A 17,180-nucleotide genomic window follows, 5' to 3' on the forward strand; every position below is an offset into this window, starting at 1 on the left:
TGTACAAAAGCAGACATTTGTATTGTATTAGCATTTGTATTAAATGTTTAGAATGATACACAACTTTACTTTAAGCACATTGCTTAAAGGGTTTTTCTTTTCCTGTTTGTCTCATTATAACTACAAGAGGATTATAATAATATGTTATATTCTGTATTTTATTTCCAGACAATTTGTGCAGTTCTCCTCTCCCCAATTTTGCCACTTCTCCCAAACCCAACAACAGCTACATGTTCAAACGGGAACCTCCAGAGGGCTGTGAGAGGGTCAAAGTGTTTGAGGAGATGGTGTAAGTATTTTAACATCAGTTTGTTTTTAAAGTCACCCTCAAATTTGATCCTTTGCTACTGCACAATTTTGCTTCTGCCTGTCGAGTGTACACATCATTAAAAGCAAAACAACAGAGAGTTTACTGTACTGTTTCATGGACTCTGAGATCCTGTTGGATGATAGTTCAACAAAGCTAACAAGCTTATTTGCATTGTGGGTGGCAGGGATGAGCCCAAAGCTGTTGTGTAGGATAAATAACTTGTATTTAATCTGAATGATCATCAAAATACAAAATAACAACCACAAATACTGTTTTGTCTTCAGGTCCGGCAAATCAAAAGGCTTCCCTCTTTTCTCATGCCCTGACAAAAACAAGGTGAACTTCATTCCCAGGGGCTCTGCCTTCTGCCCGGTCAAACTCCTCTGCTCCTCCCTCTTCTCCCCCGTCTCGCCCTCGTCCTGCTCCTCCGCCAGCCCAGGTCTCCATGGCAACGACAGCCCAGGGCCTCAGGTGACCCCAACTCTGCCTACTGCACCACTAGCTACCTTTCCAGCCTCCGCTGACTGGAGCACCGACACAAGCACAGGCATAAACACAGACAACAGCACAGACAGCCCGAGCCCCGATGCAGATGTGGGGAAAGACGGCTCAGCACAAGTTCTCCTCACCAGCTAGTCCTCAGGTATTCATGACCAAACCACCTACAGCTAACACTTCAGCTAGTCAGGTTGGCTGGTTTTAAAACAGAGAAAACAAACAAAAGCAAAAAAAAAAAAAAATCCTTGCACTCCGTTAATCCTAACGTTAGCCAGCAGGGAGTGCCCAAGGTCTGGAAATGACAAACACATTAGAGGATAATGGTACCAGCATCCTGCTGCACAAGCACATCTGCTCGGTCCCAGTGTTTGTCCCGCTGTCGTGGAACTCTGATGTATTATCAAGCAAACTTGATAGTTTGATCATTGTTGTCCAGACTTAAGTGTGTGCTGACCTTGGGCACAGCTTCCCTTCACCCATCACTAACCTAGCCTTCTCCTCTGTACTGTGACGACTCCCATAACAAAAATAGCTTTGCTTTGTTTTACGCAAAAAATAGAAATTACAGCTCAAATTATTGTGTTACGTAGTGCCTGCAGTTTTATTAAGATAAATTTCAAAAGGAAAAATCATAAAACTTTCACAAGAAACAACTCTGAGGTATCAGAAACTCATTCTACTCATGTTATCTAACCGGCTTATTAGCTGTTACGTGTTCAGCAAGCTAACATCTAAAGTAAATATACACAAGCTTTTTGACAGGATGGGAAATGCTCGATTCATATTTTAAACATATCAGGATGTCTTACAGTTAGAACACATTGCCCCACATTAACCACAATGTTTGCACTTGTTAAGACCTGGATCAGAGTGACACAGGCTGAGGCCTGTTTTATTTGTTTATTATTTTAAAGTATTTGTATCACAGTGTCTGTGTGAAACCAGCAGTTGCTGGAGCGCAGGCTCCACCTGACAGGCTTACAAATTCTAGTCTGATCACCATTTAAACACAAAATGCAAATCAATTCTTTTTCAGTGACCAAATAACCAATAACAAAGCACACAATTCCCCTATTGCCTTGTTTTATTGCCCCACACTACACAGAACAGTAACTCAGGTCATATGGAATGTACTTGCTTGGACTATGTTGCCTTTCCCCAGTGTTTATGACTTTATTCTACAGAAAGACATTCCAGTCTTTTGCAGAAATGTTTATTTTTTCCCCGGAGAGGGAGGTTATAATGGACTGAATCAACTGATTGATGTCACAGCTCGTGACAGATGACTTTCGGATTAACCTGTTCAGGTTAGGGTTTCAGGTGCTATGACACATTCCAGAGATCACTGTTGCATTTGTCAGCCGTGAGTACTAGTGTAAACGCAACTAGCTACATAAGCTACATAATCCCGAATTGAGAAGTGACAAATGTGTCGTTTGTTTTACCCCTTTGTTCAATATGTACCAAAGCAAATGACAAAACAATGAAAGGCCTGTCATGTATTTGGGACAAGAGGCACCATTTTTTGTGCCAGAAGCAGAATGTTCATGTGCACTTTTGTTTTGTTTATAAACAGTTCAGCGACATGTAAACACTGGTTCATAGTGTTTCAAACACAGGCGATAATCGTTAAACCAAGCCGAAGCACTTATTTGGAAGTGAGATGATAATCACTATTTTTTTTTTCTTATTTTTAGACCAATTTGTAACTTAAAACAATCAGAACTTGAGTGTGCAATTGATTTTTGTTTGAAGTAAAGAATACACTAACATTTTTTTGTGTAACACAGTTTGGCTCAATATACAGATCCAACCGGATGTGCCCTTAACGTCACCTGCACAAGTTGTGTCACCAGAACATATAGAAAAAGAAAACATGACTGATTTAGTGAACTAGTATGTGTTTCATTCCAAAACTTTGGTCTATCAAACCACTTGCACACAGAATTAAAATACGAACAATATGCAACACATTCCACACAGATTAAGTTGATGTACTCTCTTCTGCTTGCAGCTCCAAGAGTTTCCATTCATACTAATTCTGATTTTATTCACAAGCTCATTGCAGTGCAGTTAAGGAATGGTTGCCATGTTTGGCGATGATGATTCAGTTCTCCTGTGTATTACGCATTTTTATGTAGATCTTGTGTGTGTTTTTTCAATAAAGAAAACAAGAAAATCTCTTTTTTGGATTGGTATGTAATTTTTTCAAAGGCAGACACATCAACTAATAATATACACAAGCATGGCATGTATACATTTACAAATAGGAGGCAAGGTAAGGCAGTCAATGTATTTGGTCATGATTGAATATTAACAAATGTCACATGGCATGAAAATAAAGAATGACGCATTGTACAGTAAAATAAATTCACAATCAACTGTTATATACTGTAGAAGGAATTTAATAATAATTTCGATGAGGTTCTATATTGTTTATTTGTGATTCAATTAAGGCATTTACTCTGATATAAATATTTAATTTATGCAGCATTATCGTCAAAATCAGTATGACATTGTCTTCATGATTATAAAACTTTGCAGTTAGTTTGGCTTTGAAAACAATACATTGAAAACGGCATATATCACCCGTTAGAAGCCAACAACTGCACTGAATAAACACAAGTCTGAATAATGGAAGTACTGATGAAAAATCTCACACCGATATAAATATATTTTCCATTCAATCACACGTTTGACTGGATGACAGAAAACAAGGCATGCAACATGCAGTGATAAATGAGTGATATGTGAATCTTTAGTTCTGGACAATGTTACAAAGAGTGGACACAAATCATGAAGCAACCAAATAAAAGCATAAAACAGAAACCTTTGCTGTTTGAAAGCTGTCTGAAAATAAAAAACAACTTCAGGATGTTTCCCCTTTTTCAAATGTGGTCTTAAATAGTTGCTGATAATTCTGATCATTTAACCTGCTTTTGCTGAATGTTGATCAGATTCAGACGGCAGAAATGTTAACTTAAAATTAAAATTGACTGTTTTTCGCTGCTTTGCATTCTTCAGTAATAAGGATCAGAAATAAAGCATGAATGCTACTAGAGACTACAGATTTCCAAGGCAGCTAATGTCAAAGGCTTCTTGTTCCAAACTCATTCTGAGGCATCCCTGCTAAACATTAAATGTTCAACCCAGTGAAGTTTTAATGTTTAATTTCTTTCACAAAGGAAAGAATGAGAGCTGGTAGTTGTTAGCAGGACACTGACAGCAGCATAACACTGCCACCGAGAGACAAAAATCTGATTTGTTTCTTATAACGACAAGTAAATTTCTCTTGTTTTTTGTTTTTTTTTTCAGATTTGCGGATACTTTAATTTGTATTTTCTTCAAAACCTGTTGTCTTGTAAGGACATGGAAGTGTATTTTTACTGTAAGAAACATGGTCATCATAGTTCAGTATGTCATTTTAACAACAGACATTTATTTATATTGTTATAACAAGAAAAAGACCCAATGAGGGCTGCCAGTATATTGATTATTTTCCATATTGGTTGATGAGCCGATTATTTTCTCAATTCGCTGTTTGGTTCTTAAAACAAATCACATATTGAATTTCCCGACGGTCTAAAAGCCACAAAGATGTTCAATTTGCTACAACATCTGATGAAGAAAAGCACATATTAAAACAAATATTCGGCGTTTGTACATTTGACAATATGACCAGCGGTGGAGAGTAACTGATTACATTTACTCTCACACAATACTGAAGTACAGTTTTGAGATATTCTTACTTCACTTGAGTATTTCCATTTTACTTTATATAATATATTGCTTATACTGTCCTTTTTTACTACACTACATTTATTGATAAATAAATCGTTGCAGATTCTGATCAATAATAAAAAAAATATGATCAACAGATGAATTATGATGTCATATTATTGATAAGAAATAAAGCTTTATTGATCCCTGCAGGAAATTCAAAAGCTATACAAGTTCTGCAATCACACATAATTATAATTCAGTGATATAATTTGCGTTATTATTAAAAGGGGCCATTGTGAGAACTTTTGCTTTAGGTACTTAAAGTATATTTTAAATGTTATACTTCTGTACTTTTACTAAAGCTAAATTCTGAATGCAGGACGTTAACTTTCAAGTTACAGACTTTTTTTGACACTGCTTCTATCACTTTGTGGTGTTATTGTTGCCACGATTTAATTTACTGTAGATTAATTGACTAATTGTCTCAGCTATAAATCAAATTGAAGTCTAAAGAGAAAACAGTCGCGTGTTGCTCGTCAGATTTGTCTCGGGTCACAGTGGCAGCTTTATTCTGCTGTACCCACTAAACTAAAGGCGCCCATTTCAGATCACCATGACGCTGAGGAAGAACTATGCGTTGTGAAGTTCGTGTTCTGCGTCAGTTTTGCCGACCGCATCAGGATTGGAGAGGGGGTCCAAGTCAGCAAACAGGTTGAACCACGCCGAGAGGTCTTTGGACGTCCCTGCCGTCTCTGCGAAACGAGTTAACAAAGGGTGAATGTCTCGCAGACTCGCTGCTGAACAATTTAAGACATGGAGAAAATATAATCCTCTCCATTCGATCCAACGTTACGAACGGAAACAACCCACAAGTTCTTTGAAAAAATACTCATAAACACAGGTTTCAGTCTGACATGTGTCTTTAGAATGAGTAAGTCTTTTTTTTTTTTTTCTTTAAAGTCTTCTCATATGTTTTGCTCATTTGGCCCGCTCCTACCTCTTACTGCTGGCTTAGGAGGGTTCTGATTGGCTCCAGATGAGTGCTCCGTTGCCTGGGCGACGGGCTGTGGAACAATCCCGGCCCAATCTGAAACGGCGATGCAGAATTAGATTAATCAACAGGGGACGTTTTAACGTGCCAAAGCGTGATTCAACAAATAAATCATCACGCCCTCTCGCACGCTGCTGATGTGGACGGATATTATGCAACAGACGCACAAACGACAACAATCACAAAGTCAATCACGGCAAAATCTGACGACATTACAGGCCAAAAGTTGCAATTGCCACTTGAGATCTTGTTTCAGGGACGTTTATTTTAGCTTTTATGCTTTTTGTGTCAGGATAATACATTCTGTAGCAGGACTAAACAACCACCAGGGAGGACGCCGGTATGTGGTGTGCATGTTCTATTTTGTGAATAACAGTTTAAAATCCAAATACAAACAAATACAAAGAGTCCAGCGGGCCTAAATACCCAAACAGCCTTTTGAATCCTTAAGAGTGTTTCTTTTATGGTTACAAGTCCTGAAGTGGGAGCAGAAATGTTGAATGAATCAATGTTTTTGTTGAGATAAATGTCCCGTGATGAAAAGGCTGTAAATCTTTTAGAAATGTTGTTCGTTGTTTGAGTTTGAGAGCTTGTGAAAAGTGAAAGTTCTGAAAATTGTAACGCAGAAATGATCGCTCCCATGAAACATCAATCAAATCTGTCACAAATAACTTTACTATGTGGGGCAGTCCTAGTGTGGCTGCACCTAAATATGCTCAACTCCTGAGAACTGGGGGGATTTTCTTCCTTGAAGATGTGCTGTAGCTTTGTTTTTATGAAAGCGAAAGCCTCTACAAGAGTCGGTCACGAGTTTAGACTCTGAACCAGGGTGTTTCCAGACCTGTTTCAGGCTCCAGTCAAGGTTAAATGGAGGCCGTAAACCTCTTGAACAAGCTCTTTCTTGCCTCCCGACACCCGGATTCTTCTTGAAAGTCTGCAGCGTTTTTTTTCCTTTTGTTTTCGTAACAGCAGAACGAATTTGAGTGTCAATCAGTACGTGCAAGAAAAAGTTTCAAGGACACAGAGGTATAGTTGTAAAGTGTTAAATGAGTTTTGAGCCCGCGCCCGATGTTTTTTGTGTGCTCATTTTTTAGTTTTGTGTGCCCTCCTGCCGACTGATTGCCGCTTGAATCGGCTTTAAGTGCACTGAGTTATTTAAAAATCGTTCTGTACTTTAACCAAGTTCTGTGCAGTTCTGATTGAATTCTGTTGACAGTTCCTGAGACTGCATGTTGTGATTGTTGCTGCTTCGAGCTGTAAAAAACTGTTGACATGTGGAAAACAGTTCGAATATGTTCTGACAGCTTTTTTTAAAAGGAAAATATTGATCGGTCCCCAAGTGTGTTTCGTTCACCAGCTGGACTCTCAGCCTCCCTTTCGGCGCTCCTCGCCATCTCGCCAGCCTCGGATCACGCCGACCATATGCTTCTCCTCAGTCTGTCCTGATACACTTGAGTTGAAAAACTTGCTTCTTTTCCTAACGCGTTCCTTATCGATGATCATAGTGAAACTGAAGGAATATTTCTAAATCACGCTGTGGCTCTGAACCGTGCAGGAGTCATATTTCACTGCCCTGATGAACACTGAAATGCCAGCTTCATAAATCCACCCAGGACATGCATACATACTGTAGGTTTCCACTTCTTTATAGCTTTATTAGTGGGGCTACTCAAAAAGCCCTCTGAGCTGGAAATGGAGAGACCAAATCAACAAAACCAGATGAGATGCTAGCAGCCAGTGCCCAGGCCCGGATGAAATGGAAAGTCGTTGGCAATCACCTACAGGGAAGCAAATCTAACTGCCCTGGTATAATGGACTCCTATTACTTTGACAGATGTGGGTTTGATAAATCATTTTGAAGCCGCTTTTCTCCCTTTTGTGGAAATAGTAAGCCACAAGGAAAAGCAGAAATCTGTGCAATTGTTAATGCAACAATTCATGGAAAGCAACTGTTCCTTTTTATTTAGTTGGAGGCGTATTTATTTCACCTAGATGCTTAATTAAATTAAGATAACGTTTGCTAATATAGCTGTTTTCGGATGGCTTCAGTTAGGAGTGAAGATGTCTCATCTTGATAGAAAAAAAGGGATTATTTTGATAACTGAAGAGGCTTTTGGACCTCTTCTCTAAGAATGAGCACAGACTTTAACGTGCTGACCTGAGAGTGAAGACTGCACATTATTCAGGCTCTGGTCCAGCAGCTGAGATGGTAGAAAGAAGGAGTTTTCCTTTTGTTCGGCCTCCGCTGGTCCCCCCGGCGCTGCACTCGTTCCCTCCTCGGTGTCTCCAAACACTTCCCTCCACTCTCGAGAGAAGTCGCCCTCCTCCACGGACATGCTGCCCAGGATCTCGTTCAGTAAGGCCATGCTGTCCCTGTCCTCTCCCTCTGCGTCTGGATGAGCAGAGAGAAGATCTCCATTTCCTAAAACGACCGTGCAGAGCGATCAGATGACTTCAGCGATAATGCGTATTTATCTAATAAAGAATTGTAACTAATAACTTCCTTGACTTTTGATTACTTACATTTTCCCAAATTTCAGCCACATTTCCCGAAAAGGTAAGTGTGACAAAGCTTAAATGATTGATCGGGTAACTGATGAGCGGATTTGCTGATAAATAAATAGCAACTATTTTGATAATTTGAGTCAATTTTTGAGCAAAAATGACAAAAACTTCACTGGTTCCAGCTTCTCAAATGTGTTTACTTGCTTGTTTTCTTTGTCTTTCTTGATAGAAAATGCATAATAATATTAATAAATATATTACTAGGACTTCCACTGACACTTATTACTGGGAACTTAATAGAAAGTGTTTTTTAGCACCAAATACCTTTTTGTAATTAAGACAATTGGTCAAAACTAGCAACTTGAAGACGTCCCTTTTGAAATGTTGGAAATTATGATCACATATTTTCAAAATTTTTGGACGTTTTATCTGAAGATGAAGAAAATAATCAGCAGAATTTTGTAGGAATAATCCTGTAAAGAAAATAATAGTATTGACTTTTACCTTCTCTGGTCTTATCGCTGGTGTTTTCATTCAGTGAGATGAGTCTGTAAATATGACAAACAGCGGATCGGTTATTAACATTTTCCGCATACATCGGGCAACAGGTGTGTAGAAAAACAGCGTCTGTGTTCAGTCCAGACTTATAAATATGTTGTCAGTTTGAGCTGTTGGCATGCGCGTGTTTTGTCTCCCCGCATGAGTAAAGATCGGGGCGAAATAACTCACTGGTCGTCTGTGGTCTCGGCTTTCCTTCCACCCTCTTTCTCCGTTTTGATTCTCTTCTTCCCCTTCTTCTTAGCCAGCTTGTCCGTGGGGTCCTGTAAGGTCTGCAGAACAACCAAGTCTCAGTATGTTTTTTTTTTAGTTTCTTCTCACTCGACAAATTTTGTGATATTTCTGATATTTTCTGATACCAATTAAACGGTGAAATCAGTCGAAACAGACAAACTCCTGCTGCACAATCTGCAGTTAAGGGAGCCAAAACAGCTAATTTGCATTCCAGTAAACCAAATGGAAATATGTTGGTGAATACATTTTCCCCGTTGTTCTGGTTGAGTAGGCAATCTGTCATTGTGGCTAAGGACACATGAGCTGTGGTCATACCCTGCCCAGACTGTGATCTGAGTGATCGCGTCTCAAATGTGTCCTCGATTGCTTCTTGGAGGCGCCCGTGATCGATTCACTCGGGACGGATGATAACGGCCTCTTTAAGTGGGGTCAGAGTTTAGATCACCGTGCGGGTCAAGATGATCTCTCACCTTAAGTGTGGAGAACTCATAATGCTGACAGCCCTTGAAGCTCTCATGGATGGCTGCCATCGTGTGGGACGTCTTCTCCCAGAAGTGCAAAAGTGTCGTCTGAAACGGCAGAACAGGCCGACGCGACACAAATCAGCTGGTCGTTTCAAAAACAATTCACCGTCATCAAGTTAATTTGTTCCTCACGTCTCCTCACATGGTCTTAAATCTGCTTGTGGAGCTTTTGTTTACTTTGTTGTTATGTCGGCATCGTGTGTTACAGCTCTTGAAAACTCCCTATAGAAGATCAGTGGTGTGCAATGCAAACAGCTGGGACGTGTGTTTCTACCTGGTATGTGGTTAAAACGTGCGAGAGGAGGTTGCAGCGGCTGGCTCCCAGCAGGTCCACCTTCTGGCAGACGTCGTTCTTCAGTTTGTCAAAGCTTGTTTTGGTTGTGCGCACCTGGGCTTGAACCTGAGATTATAGCAGATAAGAAAAATGTCCTGACTGAGGGAAAGCAGCCAGTATTATGTGTAGCACAGGTATTCAGCATAATAAAACAAACACTGGAGTTCAAGTTTGTGCAAGTGTTAGGAGATTGTAGCAGCATGGGTCACTGTAGAGTTAAAGTTTCAAGTGAAATACCTCTATTTGAAGGTGTGTTCTGCCCTCTAGTGGCCTTTTATTGTGAGTTTTTTTTCCTGATATATGCTGTTTGTGTGATCTGCTGTTAAGTTGGAGCTGAAATGGTGATAACAGTCTCCTTTATCGGCATCAAGTTGATGTCGGCCACCTGAATACGCAGGATTTGCTTCCCTTTCTCTCTGTAGCTTCTGTGTAAAGCTGCTGACGAACCAACCAGCAAAAAACACAAACAAACAGACACGGATGAAAAATATCCCCTCAGATATTTTTGAGTATCTTATAACTGGTTATTTTTGGACGTGAAGCAGGATATATGAAAACGTCATTGTGGACATTTCTTCTGAACGTTTAATCGAATGTAATGCTCGGCGGAGCAGCGGTTGTATTTTCTTCTTCTCCCACACACTGTGTTGGCAGGTTCCCCAGGTTATTTCTATCTTCATGTTGCTCTGGCCTGCAGCTGTTTCTTAACTTTGACAGCGGGCCTCAGAAAAGGTCACACATATCGACACATGTGCTCCCTCTCTCTTTTTCCATGAGCACAGTGTGCACAGTATCTTCTCCTTAGTCAACACGGTCCTGTTTCTCACAGGTGTTGGCGGTGGCTGCTTCACTGACCCTCGCTGCCTGTTGGCTTGTTATTTTGCCTCCTGGTTATGATTTGCCTCTTCATCCTGGCACGGAGTCGCCCTTGGAACCGCCTCTCTCTATCTTCTACTTTCTTCTCTGGCATCATTATCGATGTGCAGGTCGTCACATGGAGAGGAAATCTATTCCAGCGTATTTCGATGTTGCGTACAAAAACACGACTCGTATTTTAGGAGAGGGCGTTTTCATTTTGGAACGGGCTACATTTCACTTAACCGACAATAAATAAAATTTGGTTATCGGTGCCTTTTCTGTTTAAAAAAACTCATCTGTGTGACTGACCTTGCGGAATTTCTCCATCTGTTTGTGTGTGTCTGGATCCAGCTCCTGAGAGACGTCCTTCATCCAGAGCAGCGCTCCTCTGTATTCAGTCCTCGACTGCTCCATTCGATTCACCGTCAGCCACGTGTCCGAGATCGCTCGATAGCGAAACGTTTCGACCTCCTGGTACAATCGGCACAGAGGGTTCCTCAGAGCCAGTCTGTAGGATCAAGTATTGAGGTGCAGCATGTGACACATTTGGCATAAATTCATAATAATAACAGCGCACAAACTTACATCAGCCTTTAAAATGCACAAAATAGTCATAAAGAAAAAAGCCACTTAGCTCTTCCTGCCCCAACAGCTCAAATACTTTGTGTAAAAACAAATAGTAGAGTCAACTAACAGCCCGAGAGAGAATCAACAAACTTTAGTAGGTCTTAAGTTTTAATCAAAAGATAAGTGTTGGATATTTAGTTTTAATTTTGAGAAACGAGCAGAAGCAGAAACAAAGGCTGCTGATTTTCTTGTGTTTATCAAACTGTTGTTCACAATTACTTTAATTCTGTAAGAACGTAACACTTAACTTCATTATTAAGAATCAGTATGTTTATGTCGTTTTGTAGTTGACTGATTTCGACAGATTCAGAAATCAGATAAATGTTATCCTCGTGTTGTAATTTTGGTGTAAACATCCCTGAACTGTGGATAAACAGCTCCAGGGTTACACCTCAGACTTGTACTCACCTCTGCTGGGAGGAGAAGCACAGTGCTTTCCCTGTGGCCTGCATGATCTTTCCAGCCCTGGTTTTGTCCTGCGAGCCCTGCGAGCGCAGGAAACGACCCAGCTCGTTCTCCTCTTGGGAAAGATCTGCACAGGAGAGACGGTGAACGGGTTTAGGATTCAATCGTACAGGCTTAGAAAACGTTAATGAACTTGAACTGGAATGAATGGCCGTTTCTTTTAGGTATTTCAGAAGGTATTTTATATTCAACATGACTTTCATTTTACCATTAACAATCACATTCTGCATCACAAATAGTCCTGTAACTTCTGTTTATGGTGATTAAGAAGATCTCAGAGTCATGGTTTCAATTGTTGTGGATGTTTTGGACGCTGGGAGCTGTTTTCTCCAGTGACAAATAGTTTCCAGCGCAGAGGTCAGACTGAGACCAGTGTTGAGGGTTTGTGCCATCCGCAGCTTCAAACCGTGTTCTTTGTCTTTCTAACTTTAGCTTTTGCGGAGATGGCTTTCTATGCTAACACTAGCTAGTCAACCGACTGAAGTGCGACCAGTTTGTGTGTGCCAGTTAGTAATTTAAAGCAAGCTTAAGCACACATTTTATTGTCACTGACACCAAGGCAACTTTCTTCCTCAAAATTGAGCACATTACTTCCGTCCTCTAGGGACGGCTTCGGCTCTGCTCACGGCAGGGATTAGATTTCAGTTCTGGGAAACGGAGTCTGCAATACCCGAAAAACAGAAAGGAGCAACACCCAAAATGTAATTGTCGCCTTCGTCTAATGCAGAGGTCGTGTTTAGAGGAGAGGGAAGTGTCTTAATTATGGTGTGAGCGAGTCTGTGGATGCAGATCTGCTGCTGCACTTATATTTTTAATGGAGGGAGGTCTTTGGGAAGATTTGCCCTCCTGTTCTGAAACGACAACAACATTGAAGCATGTGGCAGTTCAGCTGGTACCAGAACACCTCAGCATCGAGACCGATCCACTTTGTAGACAAATCAACCGATCTGGTAAAGACGGCAGCGTGCCGACTGATCATCACCTGGTGATGAGTTGGATCAGGTGAAACAAGGAACATGGATGTGAAATTAGTTATTTTGCGTGGTGTCTTGGTTCACCCTGAAGGACAAGGTGATGAACTATGACTGAGTGTGAATGTCTGGAGTGGTTCAGCGCTCCTCTTTGACGCCACCTTGTGGGCATGATCAACAGGGAGGAGACTCAGAACGTACTGGAGGATGTAACTGAAGAAAGAGGTATGTGCTGCCCTGTTTAGCCTGCTGCCACCATGGCCCTCTTTGAAGAGAGATATTTTACGTGCTACAATTCTTAAAAGAGGCATTTAGGACTGATATGTCCCACAGTTGGTACTTATCACGCTGCTCATTTGAACTTACAGCAGATCCTCCTCTGGTACTGCTCGATGACCTTTAGCAGCTCCATGCATGTTCTCTGGATGGAGTGGAAGACCTGCACATCAGAAGACAGTCAGCAAAAACACAGAACAACTGATCATTGTTTACATTATTGTAAAAAACTGTTGCGTAGCACACTGCCCGAAATGCTGTGATTTATTTTCCTGAAGACAAACCACAGATATCCATCATGAAATCCCTCGTGAGGTAGAAATGGAAGTGTTAAAACGTCTCATCACAGCTCTGATCTGATACGTAGATATCCCGTTTTTAAACGATTCACCACCGTACTTGTCGAGCACCTGGCCTTAATTAAGGTTGGGCGTTCAGGCCTTTTATGAGGTATCGATTTCAGCCATTAAACTCACTTCACTCCTGAAATGGAGGCATCGATGATGGAGGTTAGAGCGGCAGCCTAATGTAAGAGTTGAGCCTGAGGCGAATACCGGCACCATGTGAATCAAAAAGCCATCTAAGTCACTGCAGAGTCCACCTGAGGGAAGAATCTGCTGTGCTTCTTAATGTTTTTCTGCGGTGTGATGGAGGCTTACGTCGCCCAGAAAGACTCTCTGCTGCAAAAACCCACGAGCCCGAGCACTTTTTACATTCCTCCTCACCTCCAGCTTGCCGTCCAGATCTGCGTCCGACGCCACCACATGCTCGTCCTCCTTCTTCCCGGTGACCTTGATGAGCGTCTGCTTGGTTTTCCAGTACTTCTGCTGGAACTTGTTCACCACAGACGAGTCTTGGCTTTGGATGAAGCGGTCCAGATAGTCCCGGGAGTAGCCGCTGCAATGACACAGGGGTTGCACCAATGTTGTGACTGCTGCCCTCTTCCATTAATGATCTGGGAGGAACTTATTGATCGGTGTAAACACAGAAGCATACTCACAAATTTCCTCCCTCCATTTTTCACGACGGCCTGTGGAGAAAGCAGAGAGCAGCTTAGATTAGACTTCCTACTGGGTAACAGATGTAGAGAGGAACATAAAGCGATGCAGCAGAGTTTAGGAACACTTCTAACACTTCTCTAAGTCATCTTCTCAAAGTTGCAGCAAACAAAGATTTGCAGAAAGTTACACTTTCATGAATTACAGCTCCACGTCTCATCTTTCTGTGAAAAATGTGCATTACAGTATGCACTTGGTGAAATCAGTGTTTTCCTCAAATCAACGGTAAGTGATTTATGTAATTTCAAACCGTAGAAGTAAACATCTGCTAAGAAATATTAATATAACATTTATCTAATGCCCTGGTGTCAGATTGGTTCTCAGTTTTGGCCAATAGACAAAGTTCAGGTCTCAGAATTGGTTCCAAGGAGGAAAATTAATATCATTATATCACTTTTCAGTTCTAACACTGCAAATATCTGTTAATTCTAAATTCCTCAGCATCCTTTTAACTGGATCTCATTTAGCGGTTAATTAATACCGACTTCTTTGGTAAAAGCTGAAGGTTGTGTTGAGCGAGTAGTTTCCTGCTGCGTCAGTGAGGTTGACTGGAAAGTTGTTTTTTCTTTTTATTTTATGTTTTTGAAAGACACACAAACTTTTTGGTGAGTTACCAGTTAAGGAGACACGGTTGAAATCGATATCACCATATTAGTAACAGTGTCTTGTAATGTCAAAATGTCACTATATGACAAATAAACGATATACAACACGTGCAAAATGATCAAACCCAATCATCGTTCATTCAGATATCAGCTGCAAGAGTTTCAACTGAAACAAAGAAACAAGATCGTATCTCACAAATCCTCGTATCCCTGCACCGGAGACATCTTTCTTGTTTTTATTTCGAATTGTATAGTTTTTGAGTTTATTTCTTCTGTTCTCCATCAGTGAAGATTATTCGACCTACAGTAGCTCGTTTGTGAGGTTACCACTGTGCGCTGACCAGCTGGTGAGCTATCCTTGACGTAATATTTATACACACACGTCCCGCCGTCATCAGGGTGTGCTGAAAACATTTAGTTTACTGCGAGACAGGTGATTGTGTAACTTGTTAAAAGATATATTCCTGTATGCAACCCTCTCGTCTTTATATCACGCCTACAGACGTCGTTAGACTAGATGAAACCCCACAAATATGTAAAAGAAATACTTAACTTGCTTATTTTGTTAGTGTTTCTGCGACTTTGTGAAACAATAACAGCTCCTTTATGATCCCTGCGCCACTGAAACGCCTCCAGTGCTGGAAGAAGTACTCAGATTACTCCAGTGTTTACCTGTCCTGCATTCAGCTCGTACATATGAAGGTATAAACATCAAAATATTCTTATCGTACATATATATTATGCAGAATGGCCCATTTCAGAATCATATTGCTGCATTGCAATTAATAATGCATTAATGTGTGAACTTCACTGTATTGCTGCAGCTGGTAAAGAGGAAGCTCCTTATATTTACTTAATGTACACACAGAATGGCTTAAAGAAATAATACATCATGTTATTTGTTGGTTTGTATTTGTGTTTTAATCATTTGAATCTGTATTTAAACTACATGTATGGAATAAATAAGAATTTAAATGCTCCAGGAAAGAACAAGCACCTGATTATTGTCACATTTCTCAGACTGATGACTGAGAAACATGAAGGTGTGTTCTGTTTGTATTTCTACAGTCCCTCCTTTCCCTGCACACATTAACTAACCATGTCAGCTCATTATGTTGACCAGCACCATCACCTGCCGAGGACGACATTAATAATCAATGAGCACATTTCCTATATGCAGCAGTCACGACTCGGAGATGTGAGGCGATGAACGCGCTTTAACACACAAACAAGGATTATTACACAACACAATGTACATCTAAACAGAACCAACCAGCACCATTTATACCACACACACTACTACAGAACCAGGAGGGGGGGAGCACATCGCCTGACTCACTGCTCTGAAGCAGCGTCTCCCTCCGATCATCACACAAACGTCAACATGTTTAAAAGATCAAACATCAGAAATCTGATTGGCGGTTTGTCGCACACGCACCTCTCCGTGTCGATCACCTGCAGAGGAGGCTCGTCTCGTTAAATCCCTGTCATCGTGTCCGGACAGCAGCTCCGGCTGCAGGCCTGCTGCTCTGATCACTGTACACACAGCTGCTCGCTCACCGCCGCGCGTCATCCTCCGCCACGAGACGCTGCTGACGTCATGCGCACCACGTTCAAATGCCTGTCTCCTGCAGACAGATGTTGAGATGCTGATGAGAAGAAAAGATGACGTGAAATGAAACAAACATTAAGGCTGCTATGAAAAAAAATGTAAATATATAAGCATAATTAAATATTTTTCTTATTAAAAGAAATTATAGAGATTCAGAATCAAGCAGCTTTATTGATCCAACCAAAGGCAATTTTGTTTGAACAGCTTGACTTGCATACAAACTGAAACATACAGTAACATGATTAGTAATAATTAAAGAGGTCAAAATACGCTTATTGTCAGGTTCATGCTTTTATTTGGGATAGAATAGATTTATATACTTTAAATTTTCAAAAATAGAGTTACACATGGGCACTACTTGTTTACTTATTTGCAGTTTATAATGTTTTATAATTCTGTAAGAGTGTTGGTGTAAACAAGCCTCGGACAGCATCAGAAGACATTAATGATGTTTATTATTTTGTTTAAATCTTTATTTCTGATTGCATCTTGGAAGTCTGTAATTTCAATGTGTTGCAACTGATCGGCTTATGTTTATAGGATATCTAGTGTTAACCTTGACACATTATATAATTCTTCTATAGTTCTGTCTGCTGTTATGTCTGGAAACACATTATTGGACATCTAGCTTTGTTATTATGCTGCTTTGAAAGCTGATGTGTCAAACTACAGATTGTTTGACTGCCAAGATGGTGCTGATTACCATTTTACTGAAAATACACATTTCCAGCATCTTCTGTTGTTATGTAAGTTTTTTTTCATGAGTCGGTTACATTATTTTGCTGAGCAGTGAAAGTCATTCAAAACATTCATCCTTTAATTAAATGAGAGTACTACTACTACAATGTAAAAACACGACTTCATGATAAAAAAAAAAATGTCGATTATTTTTAATTTGTGAAATATGCAACAACAACAAGAAAAAAAAAAGATTTTTTTTAGTTTCTGAACAAAAAAAAACCCCGTGACAT

At 40.4% G+C, this 17,180-nt stretch overlaps 2 protein-coding genes across 4 annotated transcripts in view; one reads left to right on the forward strand and one right to left on the reverse strand.

Annotated features, from left to right (window-relative positions):
* The window catches only part of glcci1b (glucocorticoid induced 1b), a 22,879-nt gene extending 19,888 nt beyond the window's left edge, over window positions 1–2,991 (forward strand). For both annotated transcript variants that reach the window (XM_030393871.1, XM_030393873.1), the window contains exons 8-9: window positions 169–289; window positions 595–2,991. In XM_030393871.1, coding sequence (XP_030249731.1) covers window positions 169–289; window positions 595–946 — 473 coding nt within the window. In that variant the 3' untranslated portion in view covers window positions 947–2,991. The remainder of the gene's footprint in view (window positions 1–168; window positions 290–594) is intronic.
* On the reverse strand, window positions 2,988–16,161 carry ica1 (islet cell autoantigen 1). Of its 2 annotated transcripts, none has more exons than XM_030393875.1 (13): window positions 16,036–16,161; window positions 13,935–13,964; window positions 13,660–13,831; window positions 13,025–13,097; window positions 11,631–11,754; window positions 10,905–11,103; window positions 9,678–9,803; window positions 9,350–9,448; window positions 8,817–8,917; window positions 8,592–8,635; window positions 7,741–7,974; window positions 5,529–5,618; window positions 2,988–5,283 (listed from the first exon to the last, which is right to left on the reverse strand). In XM_030393875.1, the coding sequence occupies exons 2-13, from the start codon at window positions 13,949–13,951 to the stop codon at window positions 5,162–5,164; spliced, it is 1,401 nt and encodes a 466-aa protein (XP_030249735.1). In that variant the 5' UTR covers window positions 13,952–13,964; window positions 16,036–16,161; the 3' UTR covers window positions 2,988–5,161. The 2 variants fall into 2 exon arrangements, with proteins under 2 accessions (XP_030249735.1, XP_030249734.1); XM_030393874.1 differs by having other exon boundaries at window positions 7,741–8,004.
* Between the last annotated feature and the right edge of the window lie 1,019 nt (window positions 16,162–17,180).

This window comes from Sparus aurata, chromosome 17 (assembly GCF_900880675.1).
Source record: "Sparus aurata chromosome 17, fSpaAur1.1, whole genome shotgun sequence".
Lineage (NCBI taxonomy): Eukaryota > Metazoa > Chordata > Actinopteri > Spariformes > Sparidae > Sparus > Sparus aurata.